The sequence below is a fragment of the Numida meleagris genome, chromosome 4 (genome assembly GCF_002078875.1).
Source record: "Numida meleagris isolate 19003 breed g44 Domestic line chromosome 4, NumMel1.0, whole genome shotgun sequence".
In the NCBI taxonomy this organism is placed as follows: Eukaryota; Metazoa; Chordata; class Aves; order Galliformes; family Numididae; genus Numida; species Numida meleagris.
This window is the reverse complement of record NC_034412.1, coordinates 34,465,279-34,486,195: the sequence shown is the minus strand read 5'-3', so window position 1 is coordinate 34,486,195 and position 20,917 is coordinate 34,465,279. Positions and strand designations below refer to the sequence as shown.

General features: G+C 49.8%; 2 protein-coding genes across 2 annotated transcripts; both read left to right on the top strand.

Annotated features, from left to right (window-relative positions):
* SETD7 (SET domain containing lysine methyltransferase 7) lies at positions 1,425 to 15,818 on the top strand (the record flags this gene model as incomplete). The annotated part of the gene is given in 7 exon segments (XM_021393841.1): positions 1,425 to 1,554; positions 4,459 to 4,660; positions 5,580 to 5,769; positions 7,429 to 7,510; positions 8,202 to 8,319; positions 8,568 to 8,725; positions 9,673 to 15,818. Coding segments are annotated over 7 exon segments (1,061 nt in total), but the record flags the coding sequence as incomplete, so codon positions are not given.
* LOC110397504 lies at positions 15,925 to 18,873 on the top strand. The gene is made up of 6 exons (XM_021393842.1): positions 15,925 to 16,124; positions 16,515 to 16,574; positions 17,228 to 17,359; positions 17,808 to 17,954; positions 18,174 to 18,234; positions 18,402 to 18,873. Exons 1-6 carry the CDS (start codon positions 15,960 to 15,962, stop codon positions 18,503 to 18,505), a joined length of 669 nt encoding a protein of 222 aa, XP_021249517.1. The 5' UTR covers positions 15,925 to 15,959; the 3' UTR covers positions 18,506 to 18,873.

The following is a 20,917-nucleotide window of genomic DNA, read 5'->3' as shown; positions in this document are numbered from 1 at the left end:
CCACTCTTCTAACAACATGGGCATAATTGCTGAGCCTGTCCTGCTCCGCAGAGCCGGAAGGGTCAGAGCCTCCCCCTGCCCGCAGGAGCAGCACAGGCCCCTCGGCCGCGTTAGGAGAAGCCCTCGGGGACGCAGCCTGGTTCTTGTACTTCCGATCCTTTGCTCCGTTACGTCTCCGAGCTCACACGCTAAGCAATGTCCAATGGCTTTGATACCTTTTACACTCTGTAAGCGAGATGGGATATCTCGTTATTTTCTCCTGTACACCTTCTTCCTGGGTACATTTCTGTACTTAACTGTACCGCGTGCAGGAGACGGTTAATAAACCTACAGAGCATAACTCAGTTTGAGGAACGTTCTCTTAGCTACTTTTGCTCTCTTTCTCCCTCATGTCTGTGTATTTTAATGACTTGTTACTGAGGCAGAAGTTGGGAGCTGTGTCCCAGCAGCGCTCTGTGCTGTGGCTGCAGGTCGGCCTGGCGTTAGGGCTGGGGCAGGTTGTGGGCACGCTGCCCGTGAGAGGGTTCCTGATATCCTCACGCGGCTGCACTCGAGCACCTTTGTGCTGCATCAGGGCGGCACTCTGCTAGCACGGTGCTTGGTGCTCTGGGTACGCCAGGAACAGCTGTCGGTGCGGCGCTGCCTCGCATTTCACTTTCGCTCTGAGGAAGTGGTGAGGGCCGCAACATGGGCTCTGTTGTGCTCCAAGTTAATCAAAGCCAACAGTTGCATTTGGTCAGATACGGAGCCGTGCACTGGGGATCTGCGTGTCACCCATCTGCTGCCAGCTGCGATGGGGAAAGCTGATATGGCTGGGGGGGCTTTGCACATTGCAAAGGCCCGGCCTAGCAGCGCTTGAGGTACAAAGCGGGTGACTGACAGATGTCCCACAAGTGCGCAGTGTTGCAGATATGACTCGCTTTTATTTTTGTATGCTTATGTTCATATAGCTATGAGGTGGCACACCCACCTTGTTGTGAGGCTTATATTTATCCTAAAACCCCTGTCTTACTCAATGGAGTGAAGTGGATGTGTGTTCTGTTCTCACCGGCAACTGCACTTTTTGGATGTGAACAGTTACTGCATTTTTGAAGTGGTGCGTTAAGGGAAGCTAGAGTGATACGGAACTTGTTTATTTCAGATACGTTTTTAATTTTTTGTTTCTCCTCTCTCTCGTGTCTTCCATCCCTCTCCTTGTATGCTGGCCCTTTTTCCTCTTTCTTTTAGGTGTAGCGTGTTGCACAACAGTAGCCTTAGTTACACTGAATCTCTGATCACTTTTCTTAACAGAAATGTTTTGGTGAGGATTGATGTTTAATACTGGGCAGCTGTCACAATTTGGGCATCTGCGTAATCAGAGCAGGTTTGCAAATTGATATGGAGTTTAATGTGTTTTTTTGTTCTTTGTCTGGATTTTCTTTCAGGACATCTAGATGACGACGGGTTGCCGCATGGATTCTGTACAGTCACCTATTCATCCACGGACAGGTTTGAGGGAAACTTTGTGCATGGAGAAAAGAACGGCCGTGGCAAGTTCTTCTTCTTTGATGGAAGGTAAACACTGGCTCTCCTATGTTTTGTATTTCTCCTCCTGCTTTCAGTGCTATGAATCTAATCCTCGGTTCTTGTATTGAGAGTTTCCAAATAAGCTTCTGTATGAAAAGCCGTGGTTGTAGACCTTAGGAATTGGGATGTGCTTGGAGCTATTGAAAAGTCACAGTAACAGCTACTCGGGCCCCAAAGTCCCTGCTCATAACTGCAGTGGACTTCTCTGGAGGCCTGTGAGGCAAATCAAGGGCCTGCAGCTCCGAGTGCCGGGTTATGCACGGGTGTGGGACCCTCTCGGGGCACCTCCGTGCCTGCTTGGTCATGGGAACTGCTAGCGGCTAAAAGGAGCACGTTACGTGCGGCTTCGTTCTCAGCTCTTCCCCATCTTCTGCACGTTGCCTGCGACCTGCTTTATTTTCAGAGAAGCCCCTGTAACTTGCACTTTGTTCTCCGGGAGCTGCGGCAGGGGCTGCTCTGTGCCTGTGTGCGCTTTTCCTTCCGAAGCCCTCATTAGGAGTACCCCGAGCGCCTTCCCCCACCGGCAGCACTTCTCCCCGCAGTTGCTCAGAACTTCCTCGGGAGGAGCAGCAGATGTCTGAAAGGACACAATTCTTCATGGCTCCGCAGCTGCCGGTGGCACTATGAATAGCAGCTGCGAGGCTGACGGTCGTGCCGGCTCCGCTCTCCCCCCTGTTCTGCAAACCTCCGAGCAGGAGTGGAGGTATTGTGCCGCTCAGTGAGTCAGCTCCTTGTCTGCGCCCATCTTTGCAGTTGCTTCATACAGGAGATTGTGGGGCTTTTGTCATGAGAAGGATAATATTTTTATTCAGTTACGCAGAAACTGATCAGGCCTCTGAGCCTGGATGAAGAAAAATCCCCACTGTTGTTGGTAATGGGCTTATTATATCTTGTGCGAGTCGCTGGAAATCACTACTGCCCAGCAGCTGACCTCTCCAAAACACGTTTTTTTTTTTTTCTGAGTTGGCAGACAGCGTCTCTATGGACACGCGTACTTAACGCTTCTGCGCCTATTGATGACCTCAGCAGAGCAGGCTCTGAGCATACAGTTGGAGAAAGCGGCCAGCTGGGTTGGGCGGTGGAGCTGCTCCACCTCACCTGGAGCACAGGCTGCACTCTGTGGGGGGACTCGGGCTGCTGCCGCCTGTACTCGGCCTTTTCTGTACCTCTTTGCCGTCGGCAGCTCTTTATTTTTCTTCAATTTACGTAACCCATAACGAAACGGAAGGGTTGGCTGCAGGTGTGACTGCAGGAACTAGCAAAATGAAAATGTTCAAACACAGTCCATGATACTGTTTTAGAAAATGGGGTGTTTCTATAAACTGGCCTGAGCTTATTTTAATTGAGCCGCGGCAGCTGTAAGCCAGTGGGGACTCCGGTTACTGACGGCGTCACAATTCAGGTGACGGCACACCGAGGGAGGATGACTTGGCGTAACGCAGGGCCCACTGTTCCCATTAACTGTGCCTTCAGCCAGGCTCAGCGCTTCGGAAGGGAGCTTATGAAGAGAAATGAACTGCAAACGTTTCTCTGAGCATCTCTCCCTGTGGCGCTGTGCTCTGCGCTTCAGGGCAGGAAGTGGGCAGGTCTCAGCTAACCTTAAGGATACCTGCAATTAACTATCAGTTTTTCATTGTTTTTTTCCTCCCCCTTCAAAACTGCAACACACCCCACGTATTCTTTTGGAGAGCAGTTTCAGTTCTGGCGGGTTCTTCACTTGTATGACGTACTCAAGCTCTCGGTGGTGCTGACGCTCGCTGGAGAGCGCTTCACAAGCGCTTTGCACAATAACTGTGAGCGTGAGAGCTGTGCCTGGTGCTGAGCTGTGGCTGCTGCTCCCGTTAACCAGGCGCTCCCATAAGCTGGCGGCTCCCAGATCGCAGCAGGGACGTGTGTTATTGTTAAGAAAAAGCTTTCAGTACCGCCATGCGTAAGGAAGGGTGGGTGAGGGGTTGTCAGGGTCCATTGGCATGACTTAGAAGCAGGAAGCGTGCCACATTAAGCGTGACTTCTTTTAAAGAGTACGTTTAAACATGGGCTCTATGTGTGTTATCAGCTGCAGGGAGTTTGGCTCTTGTGCTCCCAGACAAACTGCTTATTCGGTCTGCATTGGAAGCAGAATTACGCAACAAAAGTGTGTGTGCTGCAGCTGGTCATTAGCTAAATGTGCTGGTAGAAGCTCAACAGTTGGTATTTCCTTGGGCTGGTTCTGACTCGAGAAAGAAATAACTGTAAAGGAGGATCTGCTCGGTGATGCTTTCATTCTGTGTAGTTTCCATCAGTGGCCTTTTTAAGCAAGGAAACAAAGCAGAACGTGAGAGTGTTGTCACGTCCCTTCTGAAGGGTTTGCGAGTCCAAGTCCAAGTGAGATGAGCGTGTCTTTGTTCAAATTACAGCGCAGCGTGAGTTGTGTTTGACAGGCTCCACTCCGTTTTAATAGAAATAGGTGGAAAAATGACAGTGCCTTTAGCAAGTCGAGGACAGGTTGCTGCAAAGTGTATTGCTAGGGAACTGGCTGTGACTTGGTGGCGGGTTGCGGTTTGTGCTCTATTATGGTCCATCTGTGGGACAGTTCAGTGTCTTCTTACCAGAGCGATGTCGCCGCAGAGCCACACACGGGAGGTAGAAGAGCCTAACGCGAGCGTAGCTTTCTTGGGCAGTAATTTGTTCTTGGACCAAGAGCAGTCCATTTGCTGTTTCAATTTGCTCCCACAACCTATAAGATAAGCAGGGCTGTGTAATGTAGGTGAGGAATCATTTGTACACACGGTACGCCCTGGTCGAAGGACAGCGTGAAGCACGCAGTTGCGTTGTACCTGCATCGAGGCTGTGGATTCACTTCTTACAGAGGTGACTAGTCTTCTACTGCTCTTTCCTTTCTCTTTTTGCCAGCACCCTGGAAGGGTACTACGTTGACGATGCCCTGCAGGGCCAGGGAATCTACACTTACGAGGACGGAGTGGTGCTTCATGGCACGTATGTGGATGGAGAGCTGAACGGCCCAGCCCAGGAGTATGACAGTGATGGGCGACTGATATTCAAAGGGCAGTACAAGGACAACATCCGACATGGAGTTTGTTGGATTTATTACCCGGTAAGACTGACCTCCCGCTCTCTTTTTTGCCAAATAGTATGCTCGTGTGTCTCTTTTCTCTGTGGCTGAAGCAAATACCTACTAAAAGCCAGCTATCCAAAAGGAAATGTGAAAACCTGGGTGGAAGTTCTGTTCCTTCTGGTTTTGGATAATCCAAGATACAGTGAAACCTCTTCAGTGTTTCTGTGTGTACAGTGAGGCCGTGAGGTGCCCTTCTTATTTTTATCTTCTGGAGAGCCCAGTCCTGCATAAGGGCATTTCCACACGTGTCCTCAGGAAGGCTGGGCCGGTGGTTCTGTCCCTTTGTAGCGCTGACTGCTGATGAAAAGCGTGTGAGCCACGTGAGTTATTGTAACCTGCTGCTCCTGTTTGGCTGGGAGAGGAGTCCTAAGCAGGGGGTGCTGCCTTGGCCCAGTGAACAAGATGGAGCCGGTTTGTGAACTGTGCCCCTGAATGGAGGGTGTGCTAGTACTTCAGTCATTAAGTGAGCCAGAATTTTTGTGACTTGTGATATAAGCTCGGATATTGCTCTGGAAAACCCTTTGCAATTGCAGTGTGCTCTTATTACTGCACTAAATTACGGCGACGGTGGTGATACTGCTTTTTTTAGGTGTGTTTTTGTAAGCGTGTTACTTCAAGCCATGTTGGACAGACTGTTCACGTAAAACTTTGGTGCATTGAAGCTCAGTTGTTGCGTCACATGGCAGGAAAGAGCTCGGGTTTGGGCTGTGTCAAACAACGTGGAAGACTCCGTTCGTTTCTTGCACTGTTTTTATCCTGACCGGAGTCGGACTTAGCTGCTTCTGCTCATTCTTACTCCTCCTTGCATCTGAGCTTACAGCAGTTAGTTTAGGTTGCTTCTTTTCAAAAGTCAGGAAAAATAACGAAGTGCTCTTCTCTTTCTTGTCCGTGCTTTCAGGACGGAGGCAGCCTTGTAGGAGAAGTGAATGAAGAAGGAGAGATGACTGGAGAGAAGATAGCCTACGTGTACCCTGATGGAAGGACTGCGTATTCTGGAAGGTTCATAGATGGCGAAATGATAGAGGCCAAACTGGCAACTCTGACATCCTTAGAGGATGGGAAGCCTCAATTTGAAGTAGTACCAGGCAGTAAGTTCAGCTAAATGCACAAATTTGTATTCGTGCTACCGGCTCTGTGCTGCTAACAGCTCTGTCAGTATAATGTTTCCCGTTAGAGGCTCTGAAGGCCAGCTGTGATGAGAGGATAAGTGTATTAGTGAGAAGCCCTTGTTCTAAATGGTAAAGTCGGACAGAAGAGTACAAGTCCTTTGCTCTGCAGATAAATGGGAAGTGACCCACGTGGTGGTGCTGCTGAACTGCATTTTGTAACCCTTCTTTGGCGTGCTCGGGGACGCGGTCCTGCTTGTCGTGCTCACCCTTGCCAGCTGGGTCAGCGTGAAAGCCTGCTTAACAGCGGTAGCGCTGGCACAGCTGCAAGCTCTGTCTTGTTGGTAACACAGCCGGGGGTGTGGAGGGGGCCTGTGGTTTGGCCGTAGCTCTGTCAGTTGGTCTGTGCAAGTGAATATTGTTGCTGTGGATGTCGTGGCGTCTGTAGGGCTGGAAGGACGCAGGGATTGGAATTAGCGAACTAGATTCCGTTGTTGTGTAACGATCTGACTCACCGGCACCCTTCGGTCTGCTGACACAAAGAGGCTATAAAAAGGTTGGGGTCGGACCGTTGCCTGCTACCTGTGCTGTGTACTTCCTCCTGGGCAGCAGTGTGTCGGGAGGGTCGTTCTGGGGTGGCTCTGGTGCTCTGGGGCGCGTGCTGCGTTTGAGGGCCAGAGGGTTAAGCGGTGGGCAGAGCCATGAGCGTAATCAGGAACCGTGCTGCCGCAAGATTGAGTCTTTTGCCACTGAGGATTGTGTCACCCAGTACGAAGTGAAAACTGGTGAGAAGAGGATGGGAAGCAAGAGCATGCCTCTAACCTTTGGATTTTATTTTAAATCTCTTGGAGTTAACTTAAAACAAATCTGAGATGGTACAGTTGTGCTATATAAATAGGTTTCAATTACACTCTGAATGGAGCTGCCCTCGACCGAAACAGATCTGTGTTTAGAGCTTGGACACTGTAGGTGATGGCCTTTTACCAAACTTAGTAATATTTGGGATTCTTTTTCTTCTTATGTCCACCTTCATCTTAACCTATCGCCCAGATAGTTTCTGGCAGTGGATTGGAGGGGTATGTAAGGAAGTAATTAGAACTGTACCACTGAGTTGCTTATTAATGGCAGGAAATAAATGACTGTAGCAAATGTATTTTGTGATTACTGGACGTTATCTTCTGGATGATGTCTATTCCAGTTCTGAATTAGAAAACATTTCATATACAAAATAGTCCAAGATTTTGTTGTGTGTTTTTTTTTTTTTAACCTAACGTGTTATTAAATGTATCCTTTTAAAACTTCGCTTGATGTTTTAATTAAAGACTTGGGGAGGGTTGGTTTTGGAAGGCTACCCGGTCCCTTAACACTCAGTAGCCTAAGGATGATATGTCATTTTGTAATTAGTACGCTGCCGCTGTCACCTTGAGGGGGAAAGGTAATCAAGAAACTCCCGCTGAAGTGGGCCTCTCACAGAGGTGCGCCTCCACTTAATACCCTTTTTTCCTTCTCCTCCCTTTCCCCCCACAGTGGTACGTTTTTTGCAGACGCTAATTTAATTTTTTAATGTCTTGATTGCGTTAAGGGCTGCTTGCTTTATGTACCACTCGTTTGTTTATTTCCTTTGTTGGTTTCTCCTTTTAGGCCCAGTGTACAGTTTTGACAAATCCACTTCATCCTGCATTTCTACAAATGCCCTTCTTCCCGATCCTTATGAGTCAGAGAGGTAGGCTGGTTTTTTTCCCCTCTTCTTCTGATACTGTCTGTAGTTCTTTGCTGTTACGTATTTAGGACCTGATTTTGCCAGCTTTTACTTGTGTAAAATAAATATTGTGTGAGGGTTTGTCTTATGGAGCCACTACTACATTTCAGTAAACATTTGACTTAGCTGAACTTCTGTTTTACACAATGAAATCGTACTCCGGTGGATAGAACGCAGCTGTACGTTTTAGGAGATTAAATGCGGATCTTTGTAGCGCTTGAAATACGTGTTGAGTCGCCCCCATCCGCAACATTCTGAACAACTGAGCGCACCGTTTCCCACTTGTCTAGATGTAGAACCAGCTTCAGGTTGCCATGTGCTGTGTTCCGTGCATCTCGCCCAACGGCACTTCCCTAGGGTCGCAGCAAAGTGCCGAAAATAAATCCAGAAGCTGGAGGAAAGCAGGATTCTACTTCTTGGAATCCTGTATTGTTGCAGGGAGTGTTCCTCGTAGGCCGTGCTCCTCAGCAGGTTGTCCCGTGCCGGTCAGTCAGTGGCGCTCATGAACTGCTTCTGTGACTAGTACACGGTGTATCACATAACGTACATTTTACCTAGACTTAAGAAGCTTTGCTGTGTAGGAGACTTGATTGTAGTTCTTTTCTTGTACTCTGGCATAACTAAGTAATGGCTATGTCCTTTCTTTCCTTTGTAGGGTGTACGTTGATGTCTCTCTCATTTCCAGTGCTGGAGAAGGACTGTTTTCGAAAATAGCTGCAGAAGCTCGTACCGTTATGTCCTTTTACAATGGAGTGAGAATTACACACCAGGAGGTAAAGGAGAGAAAAAAGTCAATCTGAATTTTCATTGCTCCTTCTGAAATCTTAGAGCATCCTCTTCCTACTGTTAAGTTTTAATATGGTGGAGCTGAATTGAAAGGAAGTCCACGTTCAGCTGTTTATGTTAGGAAAAATTAAGTAGCCGGGAAAAGCTTTAGTTGCATGTATTTGAATGTTCACTTTCTAAGTGCTGACGAGGTTGACCCTCCATGCGCACACTGGGTTTTTGCCTCGCAAACCAGGTAGACGGCAGAGACTGGGCCCTCAATGGAAATACAATATCCCTGGACGATGAAACAGTCATAGACGTGCCCGAGCCCTACAACCACGCTGCCAAGTACTGTGCCTCGCTGGGGCATAAGGCCAATCATTCTTTCACTCCTAACTGCATCTATGACCCGTAAGTAGAAACGTGTATTTCAATGCCAAAGCTGCAAGGGGTGCCGCAGCCCAGGCTTGTGGGCAGCAATGGGGCTGGGAGTAACGGGTCCAGGCGCTGAAGGAGTTCGTGCTGGAAGCCGGCTGGCCTTGCCCTTGACTGATGTCTCTTGGGACTAATCTGTGGGGGGGATATCTTCAAGTTGGCTACCGTGCAACTTTTGCCATTGGTTTTGGGAGCTGTCCGTTGGTTATAACATGTGTGAAGTCCACGCTCTAAATCCTACGTCAAGTAGGACTGCGCTACATTGGCTGAGCTGCAAAAGCTTGACTGGCACTGTCAAGTGCGCTGCCACTTGGGAAATGCAGAAAATAAGCATCCTGCCGCTTTGCGGTTGGTGCGGAGCATGAGGAACATTCTGATGTATACGTATGCTCGAGGGTACAGATGTCTTTCATAGCCATGAATACCAAGGACAGTCCTGTGGGCATGTATGTGGAAAGTCGTTTTCCCTCGTTAAATTAGCCGGTTTCCTTTACTGTTGGGCCCTGGGAGAGGATGCACGGAAGTGTGTTTTGATTGGTGGGTAACCCGCACTGGGGAAATGAAGATGGGCGATTTTCTGTGCTTGCCTGTCTCGTACGATCTGGGCTCGTATCCCATTATCCAGATATTTACCGCTGTGGGCCCGAGGCACGCGGCAGCGATTAACCTTTGATTGTGCTAGAAGTGTGCAATGCTGCTGGACTACTGAAAGACCTCTGGCAGCAGAGCTATGCAAATGGGTTCTAATATATCAATACGTGTGTCCCCGTTACCTAAGCCTTTATGAGGTTGACTCAAAGAAATCTGCTCATGTGATGCAGATTACAGACAGAGCAACTGCTTGAAGTATTTATCAGAGGGGCTAACAGAGTCTGTGAACTGCCGGCTAAGCCTATCAAAAGTGTTTGTTCTCTTGCACCTAGGTTTGTTCACCCTCGTTTCGGGCCAATCAAGTGTATCCGCACCATCCGGGCCGTGGAGAAGGACGAAGAATTGACAGTGGCCTACGGATACGATCACAACCCTGTGGGGCAGAACGGGCCGGAAGCACCCGAGTGGTACCAGCTGGAACTGAAAGCTTTCCAGGCCTCCCAGCAGAAGTGAAGCGGAGACTCCTCGGTTCAGCGAACTCAAATGGAAACTTGGATCTATGCACTACCTTTGTACTGAAAACTGGACAACCAGGGATTGTTTGTGCCGTTGCATCATAACTTTGCATTCTGTGTTAAGAAATAAGTTTCTTGCATACTAACTAGGTTTGACTGTGTTACTCATAGCAGATTTAAACTTAGCTAGCGTCGCACCAGTCTTATCTGGAGAAATTATTTAATATTCTATACGAGACGTGATATTCTTTGGTAGCTTCTGCTTTTGCACCATATGCAAAGATGCCAAAAGACTAGACAGAAGACTAAAATGGGTATATCGTTTACTTTTAGTCGGCAGACTTAGCGTCGCTCTATCCGCCTAGGCGTTATTGTGCAACTGCATTTTGCATATATGCCACTTGTGATGATAACAGTAATCTTTTGATATTCTCTACTAGTAGCATAACTTTGCCTTTTTAAACCTTTGATCTGAATCTTGCAATAGAGCAGTTTGTTAGCATCTAGGAGGCTGGGTTTTAACTCCCCTTTCCTCTCGTCCAAACGCTGTTCTTTCTACGAATCCTCTTTTGCGGGAGAAAATCCTTTCTGACTAGTGGAAAGGCGTGTATGTGAGAGTGCTGTGCGTCAGTCTCTGTGGCTCTCTAAGTAGCATAGCGATGTGTCCAAGCCTAATATTTATCTGGCCTTCACGGCTGGCTTATTTTATTTATTTTATGATTATGACACGCAAACAAAGCTGTTCTTTGCATGAAGATTACCTGAAAGGAGAAAACAGACCAGCTTTCTGAAGGACTCTGAGAAGTACGCGTTCTGGAAGGCAGGTACACTGACGGTGTTAGCGACCGTGAGTCGGCTTGTGTAGTTCACGAGTTAGAACGGCTGATTCTCAAGGCGGAAATGAGTTCTTTCAAGGGAAACCTGCAAATCTGAGGGCAGGCCGTGGAACTTGGTCGAGGAGAGCTGTACCTTTTGTACGTGTTCAGTTGGCTAAGAATATAGCCGTCGTTTAGTAGCGCTCGGGTGGTGAGTGAATACGGCGAGAGAGATCAAACTGAGATTTTGGTGAAAGCAGAGGAAATTGTTTCTTGGAAGACAAACAAGGGAGCATAACAACATCTCTCATTGCTCATATTTAGAAGCAGCAGTCGATCCATAGCTTCATTACAGCCGACGGTGGGGGCTTGTGAATATTGGTCTGCAGGGTTGTGTTCCGGGTTTTTGGGGTAGGGGACTTGCTCATTTTGTTTGGGTACCATTCTGATCTTGCCTCATGCTGTGGAAGAGAGAAGTAACGGATCATTTCGGTCTGGATGCTGGAGCCCGTTTGGGACTGTGACATTCTCTTCTTCTGGGTTTAGCGGCTCAGTGACAACTGAAATGCATTGGCAACACTTTCTCTAAATGTTTGTAGTTAAAAATGTTTGTATATATGTAACATAGCTGACTTGGAAATTAGACCTACCCTTCTATCGCAGCGTTTGGTTGCTCGAATGATCGCGAGTGTCTGGCCGCCTCAGGAACCAGGTGCTGGGCCAGCAGCAGAGGCGAGAGGAGGTTGCCATGCATGCGTTTGGAGAATCTCGGCTTGCAGGAGGAACTGGGAGCACGGACCTCTCTAACCTGGGGCTCCACATATTTCCCACAACTGACGGCAAAGCTTTTTCAGCACTTCACTGTTTAAGCTTACACAGAAGCTACTCTGACTGTGTGCCGGGGAGGGCTGTGAGAGCTCCGGGGGCTCTTCCAGCAGCGAGCCGAGCATGAACTCTGACACAGCCCTTTTCCTCTTGCTGGAGACTCGGTCCGAGGCAGTAGAGGTGATGCCTCTGGGGTTCGTCTGAGTGTGCAGAGAGACAGGTGAGGGAGAGTTGTCGAAGGGCAACTGGCGGCACAGCTTTAGCAAATCAACCTCAATGAGAAATCTGTTTGTTTGGGTTTTTTTGAGCTTATTTTTTCCCTGCCTGCTGCAAGTTGTTGTTTTGGACCGCAGCTGTTTCAGCTGTTTGCAGAAAGGTGTGTCTCTCTGGTAGGAAGCCACTGCGTGCATTTGTGAGCTGTTCTTCCATGACTGTTAAACTTGACAAGCTTAGCGTTGTGTTGAAGTGCAAGGAAGGAGAGGGAGTGTGCGCGTGGCTGAATGCAGCCGTGAGCTGATGGTAACTTCTTCCACGGTAACCTGTGTTTCTTCTCAACCTCCATCAGATTGTTCACCTCTTAATGCCAGCTAGGGAACTGTGCTTCAAATACTGCGATCTCTCGAGCTCCTTTGGCTTCTTTGCTGCGTGGTCTGATTCTTCTGCTGTCTCCTCTTCATGCAGACCCACTTGTTTTGATAGATCGGTCTGTCTTCATACTGCGTGGCTTTAGAGAGGAGCAGAAGAGAGAGGTGCTCTTGGCGCGTCAGGTTTGGCGGTAACATCAGTGGTTGTGTTGTGAAATAGGGAAGTCCTAGAAGAAAAGGCGCTCTGGTGTCTCCGTATGTTCTCAAAAGCCACTGCTGGGGTGACCATCAAGGAAACGCTCTTGCTCTTGCATATGCTTGCGGCCGGCTAGCGTGCCGCAGCTTTTGTCTGCATTAGCTCTGCTGTAGTTTTCCTCTCTGCTCTGTTAAAATCTCTCGGTCCTCCTGTAGATCGCTTCATCAGTGACCGACATTTGACAAAAGTTGTGACGATAAAGCTGCTTTGGCTCGATTCGAGACTGAGCCCTTGGATTCTTCTGTGTTTTCTTTTCCTTTGTGGTCTGTTACAGCAGAGGTGGTTAGGATGGTTTTTACCGCGGGATGGCGAAAGGGCTCACGGCTGAGCGGGTCCTTTTTGGGTTTTTGAGAGGTGTGCCGTGGTGACCAGAGGTTGAAACACGGGTTAACTATGTAACTCTGAGTCAGGCCTTCACTCGGCCCATGCGTTTTGCAGCTCAGCTTCTGGGGCCACTTGAGTAGTGAGACCAGCTTTGCAAAACTGTGAGGACCATGGCAGAACTCAATTTCAACTTGAAGCAGAAGAAATAGTTATTTTGTGAAGTGATTTGTTTGAGTTTTTGAATACCAGTGACTGTGAAAACACAAGAAGCGAAGAAACTCTGCTTCTCAGAGTCTGGCCTGGGTCCCATTCAGTTGGAACAGAAGTTGGAAGATGAGCAAGTAGCTATCAGCTGAAGCGGGGTGACCGGGTGGATCATGGTGTACTCTTTGTGACTGGTACTCTTTGAGACTAGAGGATGGCATTAGAGAATTTGATAAAGCTGCTTTTTTCCGGTCCGGGTCACTTCCCAGCTTCCACCCTCAGTCTGCACCCCTGCAGGTGGCTTCTGTATCATTCTCAGGTTGTTACCCAAGTTCCTTTGTGAGAAGGAGCCCAGAGCAACCCGTGTTAGAGGCCATTGACCCTCTCTCTGGAGAGGTTAGAAAAACAAATGGATCGTCTTTCTGTGGCAGCGCTGTGTTTTGTCGCTTAGAGAGGAGAAGCTTGGTGTTCTGGAGAAGCGGTTAACCTTGGAAACGAGAATGTGCCAAGTGAGAGCTGAGAGCTACCTGCTGCCGGGCCACGCCTGTGGGTAAGAGGGGAGAGGGCTTAGGCCTATGAGAAGGGATCTCACGGTGAGTCTGCTGCTATTATGTGACTCTCTGGGATCTGCCGAAACAAGTAAGGTTCCTTTGTGAATCTGAAGAAGCTTTTTCCCTATTCTTTGGTACTAATCAATCAGTAAAACACGTTAGCCTTTGAAAATCAAGTCCTAGTAGGACGTGGATACGGTTCTTTAGCCATCTGAGCAACGGTTCTGGTCGCTCGTTAACTTGTTCTGCGGCTGTGAGGACGCCATCTGGGACAGGCCTCGCTTTTTCCTCGAACGCAGCTGAAGCACGGCAACAGGTGACTCGTGCCGGTTTCAGGGCACTTGGGACAAGGCACTGGGCCTTGTGAGGCTGTGTGTTTCGGGACTGCCTAGGTGGCTGACTCAAGCTGAGCCTTTCTAGGTGCAGAGCTTTTACTTGCGTCGCGCACGATCAGCAGCAGCTGTAGTTTCTTGCTCAGGGCTGCCATGTTTCTTGGCTGGCGTAGAAGCGGGCATGCCCGCAGAGGCACTCTCGCCCTCTGCCGGGCGCTGGAGGAGCGGAGTAGCTGGTGTTCAGTACCGGGAACTGAGAAGCGGTAGAAATCCTCCGTTTCCTCCCTGCTTGGCTCTAAGCCACCTCTGTTGGTGGGTTGTCCCTGTCACTGTTTGCACCTGGCAGGCAGTTGTCCTTGGGCCAAAGCCAGGGCTCTCCGCTTGGGGTGTGTCGGGGCTGTATGGCACGGTTCCTGGCCCAGAATCGTGCCTCGATGATTTCTTTTGGCCTTTCATTCCGATGGGCAGTATTTGGGGAAAATGCTGCCGTTGTGGCGAGGGGACGAGTTGTACGGAGCCGTTACCTGCTGCTTCGGCGTCTTCTCGCACAGCAGAGTTGCTGAAGGTGCAGGTGCCTGAGGAATTCACTTTCAAGCACTTAAAGAAGAAATTTTTTAAAAAAGATTGCGTTGAAAGTGATGTTGCTGAAGCATCTCCTTAGGTGCCGGGATGGCTGCCGCCTCCTCGCTCGGCACGCGCCGCTTTGTGCTCAGAGTGTTTGGGTGAGCAGCGCGGGCGTGGGAGCAGCTTTGCCTGCAGGCGTGAGTGGGCTCAGTGCTCACGTGTGCGTGGGGAGAACTTGTTCCTTTTGGTTCATGTACTGGAAGCATGAGAACTATATTTTTGGAACAGTCTCATACTGATTTTTTTCTTTTTTTTTTTAAAGTGCAAGATTGAGCGCATGTTTACTTGCCCCAGATCAAAGGTTTTGAATGCTAAGGTCACTGTCAGCTGAACAGGCCGTCCTCTCGGCACTCTGCTGTCTTCAGGCAATCGAAGCTGCTGCCCTTTCTCTATCGGTTTGACTGTAACTGCTGCTGGGTTTGGTGTGTTTTTTTTTTTTTCCGATTCTGGGAGAACTATGTATAAAAAATGGAAAGCAATTAAATGCTCAAGCCATAAAATCACGAGTGCGGGAAGACCCTCTTCTCAAGTTTTAACGTATTTATATGTAAAATGATGTTTGTATGAAATATTTTCACGGAAGAATGCTTACTTAAAAAAAATTCCAGTAGGATTAAACCGAGTTTAAAAGGATGTGTTTTTGTAAGATGCAAGTGTAATCGGTTACCGATAAGCAGACTTTTTTTTTCTTTAGGGGAGATGCAACCAATAATTGCAAATTACCATTGCAAGTGGTCCTTTCTGTTAGTTGGGGAAGTACTTACGCCGTGTCCCGTGTGGCTGCCCGAACTGATGGCAGCAGCGCGGCCAGTCCCTCCTTCAGGACGTACCTCTCAGCCCATCCCGCGGTGCTCCTGGGCAAGCGGACTCTCCCTCCTCACCGCGGTTTCCTCCTGTTCAACTTTTCCTACTGTAACTGTTCTGAGTTGAACTCTCGAGCTAAGATCCAGACTAAAATTGCGTGTTACTCCACAGTTTCTGCTGGGCCTTCTGCTGTTTTAATACTCTGTAGCCCGTACTGACTGGGTCTCTCTGTTCGGAAGAACTAAGTGCTAACGAATAATCCTTGGGGTGAGCTTACATGTGTGTTCACAGTTAACCCCGGCATATTTAACTTGTGTACAGTACTTGATAGGTGTTTTCTGACATTTGTACTCGAACTATGAGCCTTACTGAACATCTGTAGGTTTATTCATGACTTTTAAAAATGGATAACTCTAAGAAAGATGTTTACATGACTGACGATTGCCCTTCCTTTGATGTTACGAATGAGGTTTTTATAGTGTGTTTGGGTGTATGTGCAAGGAAGCAAGAAACAACGTTTCTGGGGTTAAAAAAAAAAAACAACAAAACAAAACAAACTCGACAAACATTTGTAATAAGTGAATTTTAAAGATCGCTTTAATTGCGCTACGAAGGCAACGCAGATATTAAAATATTCAACAGAACCCCTGTCTGTCCGCGTTTGGTGTGCGGCTCGACTCGGCTCGGCGGCGCGGGCAGCCCGGAGCAGCGGGGAGGGGCTGAAGGCCGGGCCGGGTGCCGCCCCGCCGCCCGCCCCTGGACGCCGGGCTCCGCCCCGGAGCGGCATGGATCGCTACCGGTACTTCGTCTTCAACCAGCGCGCCATGGTGGTGCTGGGGCTGCTGCAGGTGGCTTTCAGCACGGTGTGCGTCGTCAGCGGGTTTCTCGACGGCGCGTTCGGGGGCGAGTCCCCGCTGGGCCGAACCAGAGCGCCCGTATGGGCCGGGATGGTAACGTGGCACCCTGCTTTCTGTGCTCCGCGGTTTCCGAGGGTGGGTAGGGGCCAGCCCTTCCCTGGCTTCCCGCTTAGAAGGCGGGCGGCGCGGGTTTCCCCCCGTGCTGCGGGCGCGGCTTCCCTCCGACGGAGCGAGACAGCTTTTACCGGGCGATGCTGCAAGCGGGGCCGCTCGCAGCCGCAGCCGCCGGCCCTCCCTCCGCAGGGTGCCGCCGAGAGGCGCCTCGGCACAACGCGCCGCAGAGCGGCAGCTCTTCTCCCGCTCCCCTTCTCGGTCCCTCGGAGCCGGATCCTGAAGACAAGGGCCTTTCAGCTACCGTGTAGTGTTTTTTCTTCGGAACCTGATGCCCGTCGTCCGGTTACCGACTCCTTTTCTGCTCCGCAGGTCATGGGAGTCCCGGGCGTCCTGGCGCTGTTTTCCTCTCAGAGGAAGAACCCGGTGCTTGTAAGCTATGGGGCTTGGAGTGCGGACGGGGCGGGGGTTCGGTGCTGCGGCGGGAGAGCCAGGTGCCTGTTCCGCGAGCCGCAGAGTCCGTTTCCTAGAGCGGCCTTCGTGGGAAAGGCCACATCCCTGTGCAGAAGGAGGATGCGATGTCCCTGTGCTTTCCAATGCGTAACATGAGCTCTGGCTGGCTCTGAGAACCAAAATCTGTAAAAATGCTTGAGAGTGCCTGTGTTATTTATTTGTTAATTTATTTATATTTTATTGCTGCCCGATAGTGTTCACCAGAACAGGAAGTGAGTTAATTCTCCTGCGTTTCCTAGATGGGTGGCTCTGGACGCAGAAGCCCAAAGGTGGGGGTAGTTCCTGAGAAAGAGACCTTTTTAAGAAGGACGCGTTTCAGCCCCGCTGGCACCCGGGGGCGAGATGCGGGTCTCGATTGTATCTCAGCAACTCAGTCCTGCGGAAACCTTTATTGCGCCGTGTTTGGTTTCCACCCGACCGTTGCTACCGGATACTTAGTAATGTTACAGCAGGTCAAAGTCCGGTACCTGCCGTGTGCAGACGCATTTGGTCTGTGTTAATTGAGATAATTTAAGACAGGGTGGTTGAATTTCCTTTCCCCTTTCTTATTCTCCTTTAATTTCCCTGCGTAGGTTAACGTGCTGGTAGCGGCATCTATACTCTCTTGTGTGACCGTCCTCGTTGTCGTCGTTTACAGCTCCCTAACGCTGTCCCGTGGAGAAGAGGAGGAGCTGAGCTCTCACCCGGCGCACGTCGCACAGGCAGTGAGTGTCCCCTGCGCTCGTTGCCCTCCTCGATGTACAGCTTCCCCCTGCTCGCAGCACAGTCGGGTGAAGTGCCAATGCTGCAGCAGAAGGGTCGGGTTTGTTCTAGGAGCAAGTTAGTTAGCCCTTCTGCGCATCGTGTCTGTTACATCTGGGGCAGATGAAGCTCTTTGTCGGGCAGAGCCAAGTGTCAAGCCGGGCAGACGCAGCATAGCAAGGCGTACCTCCCAGTGCAAGAAGGAACGGCCATTCCTCACCTCGCAATGCACTGTTCCACTGGGGCGCTTGGCTTGCCTCGTTCTTCAGAGCGCAGAAGAAAGGTTTTAAAGAGTGCCGATCGTAAATCAATACCGATGTGTAATCACGGCTCTCTTACGGTATCTGGAGTGTTTTGGTGGAAATCTCTGCTGTCTTCATGTGGCTCTAACATCTCTCTTTTTGCTCGCAGAAGCTTGTTCTCAATCAAGTTGTCAAGGGTGCTAACATCGCAATGTTAATTGCATCCATCTGCAGCGCTGTTGCTGTGCTGGTCATTGCCTACCTGGGGTGCCAAAGTCTTCCTCACTGCTCATGCTACGACAGCGTCACCGGGATGGTGAGCAGGGGGCCGATTGCGCCGCATTATTGCACCGAGAGGATGTGCTTTCCTTCCGCTAATGTTACCTCAGCTTTGTCCTGACCGTCCTGCTCTGATGCTACGAAGGGGAGGGGATGTCAGAAGGACTTTAGTTCTCTGTTCTTCCTTTTGCTTCTTCCCGGTTATTATTTGCCAGCTCACAGGATGAGGTTTGTGACGGTGTTCTTTCCTTCATAGGAATGGTTGCGGCCTTGCGATGACCAGACTCAGGCCGTGGAAATGGTTTGCGCTGTACATAGTGAGTAACTCTTCCCATCCGCATATTTGGATGTTCACCAGGAATAGGGAAGGGATGTCCCGAATGAGTCGCAAATCCCGATAAGCAAAATACTCGGAGCTGGGATTCAGGAATTCGTGCGGAGGGCTCTGCCATGCTTAATGATTCCTTCTCCCTTCCCCACGCAGGTCCTGGAGATGGAATCCTTGACTTCCCGGATCGGTTTCCGGTGCGGGACTGTGACGCAGAGGAAGAGGCATCCAAGCCTCCGCCATACATCAGAATGGCTTGACAAAGCGATGGACCATTCTAGAGCTGCTAGTCGAGATGTACAGCAACATGGATGAAAGGAGTTATTCCTATTTAAAGTCATTGTGCGTTTTTCCTGGGCCTGTGAAGAAACACGCACCAAAGGAGAGAACTGTCAAAGGCCCCATGGTCAGCAAAGATCCTGGCGCAAATGGGAAGACCTGCAGATATTTGGGGACGTTCGGACTCTGTGTAGCTGAAATAGCTCGTTGCCTCCGGGAAGTGTGAGCCTTTTTCTCCAGCTTTTGTACTTCATTCATGTTTTCTTCTGCTAGAATCCATCGTGCAATTTGTCTAGCAGCGCTTGCCATACACATTCAAATATTAAACACACATTATTTTTAAAAGAAACGCATTGTGGTGCATTCCCCCTTATCTTTTCCCCCTGCTCATTGAATGATCTGTCATGAAGGATCCACTGCATTCGGCTGTCAACTGAGTACTTGCCCTCTCGCAGGGATGGGGCAGGTCACGTCGTGGACACGAAGCCTTGCAGTGCCAGTCCAACGTCTCCATTGAAACGGGGCCCCGGGTGTGTTCGTTATTATCCAGTTAAGAGTCCGCTTTGAACTTCAACTTGGCTATACGTTACTGTGTCGTTTTACATTATTTGTCTTTAATATAGTAATCCATAACGTGAGGCAGAAATCGATGCCGTGCCTTCTCCATTGTAGCGCAGCAAGCTTTGAAGCAGCGAGCGTGAGCGCATTCCCGCCCTTGGATGCTTCTGGCATCACTCCCGACAGCCTGCGATGAATTGTTTTTCCCCGTGGATTAACAGAAATCGCTGTTCTTGTGGACGAAAAGAAAGCAAGGCTCCCCGACAGGTTCGTGCGATCGCTGATATTTAAAACTAGTTTGGATTTGATTCTCTGTGTTCCATTGCAGATTTTGCCTTCAAAGGCGCAGCTCGCTGGAAGCACCTGGTTGCCGAAAGGCACCGCTCTGCCACCACCCCGCATCTGGGAGGAAGCTGCAGTCCCGCCAGAGATCCTGCTCTGTGGCACTGCCTTTTACTGGGGGATAGTATATGCCTGTATGATGCCTGGGACCAGAGCGCGGCCACTTGCTGCAGTCAGTGTGGAAGCAGCGGCCGTGGCGCTCAGGAACGAGGAGACCCCCCGAGGCCCGCTGAAAGGAATCGCCCTGTCAGCCTATACTGAAGTAGGAGAGTAGAAGAGGAGCACGTTCTGTGCCACTTCTAACTGGAAATGTATGTTGGTGAGTCAGCAGCTGCTGCACAACCCCTGGAGCCTGTATTGCTCTTGCTGGTCGGTTTTGCTGTCCTTTCAGTGGTGCGATCGCAGCATCGCTGTTGTGATACCAGGATAGAGACACCTAGGATCCGTAATGGCTGTGCAGTGGCAACAATTCCTTTTGCAGAAGGGGAGTTTCTAGAAAAGAAACAACTGCGCTGTGGAAATTGGTGCAAACTATACCTCAGCATAACAATGAGTTCCTTTCATTGGGTAGCAGCACAGAAAATTCATTCACGCTCACAGCTTCCACCACTAGATTTAGCGGGTGCTCCACATGCATGCCACATTCCCCTCAGAGCTTATTTATCTTGCCTGGCAGCGCCTCCCTCGGCCCCAGAGCTCCCCGGTGGCAGCCAGGGGGCTCTATTCGGCATGCAGGCACTGTCTGCAGCACCTCCGAGAGTGATGAACTGGGCGTTTGCTCCTCTCAGACTTTTGCTACTCGGCACGCCAGTAGCTGATCAGAAGTAGTAACTGGAACATTAATCAAGGAGGCGGTTTCTGTGAGTTAACATTGAGCTGAGAGTAAAGTATCTGCTGCAGTCTTTTCCTACACAGAAATATGGAGAAGGAGCTGCAAAGAAGAGTTCCTCACAAATCTGAGGGCGAGGGCGGGTTCGGGTATGTATCTGACAACCGCCTCCTGGGGTTTTTGTCACTTCCTTTCCGATCTCATATTGGCACTGCTTGACAGTAATGACAATTGCCTGTATTCCTTGACCCTGTTGGGGCCACAGCGATGGGCGCATGGCTGGGAAAACGTGGGAGAAGCCAGAGGACAAAACCACAGCACCACGGGGGCCACAGAGCTGCCAGTTCCAGCATGATGCGTTAACACGGAACTTCACTCAGGTAGGCCGGCTGCATGAGGCGTTCCATGAGGGAAGAGACTCTGGGAATAAACCGCTTTGAATAAATCTATCAGCCTAGTTTATAGCGGAAATGTTATCTGGCTTGATGCAGGTTCTCGCCTTCACCTTAGTCTCAGTGGCTCTGCTACAGCAGTTCCTTGGCCGATCGCTTCCTATTTTCTGATGCCTGCAAGACACACCAACGTAATGGTAGCTGCCAAAGAGAGCCTCGAAGGAGACGGGAAAGCACGGGAGTAGTAGTTAGCGAAATAAAGAGACGTCCTG

Coding starts and splice junctions, on each gene's coding strand:
- LOC110397504 (XM_021393842.1), top strand. CDS start 15,960: ATGGATCGCTACCGGTACTTCGTCTTCAACCAGCGCGCCATGGTGGTG. Junction 16,125..16,514: donor CGCCCGTATGGGCCGGGATG/GTAACGTGGCAC, acceptor TCTGCTCCGCAG/GTCATGGGAGTCCCGGGCGT. Junction 18,235..18,401: donor AATGGTTTGCGCTGTACATA/GTGAGTAACTCT, acceptor TTCCCCACGCAG/GTCCTGGAGATGGAATCCTT.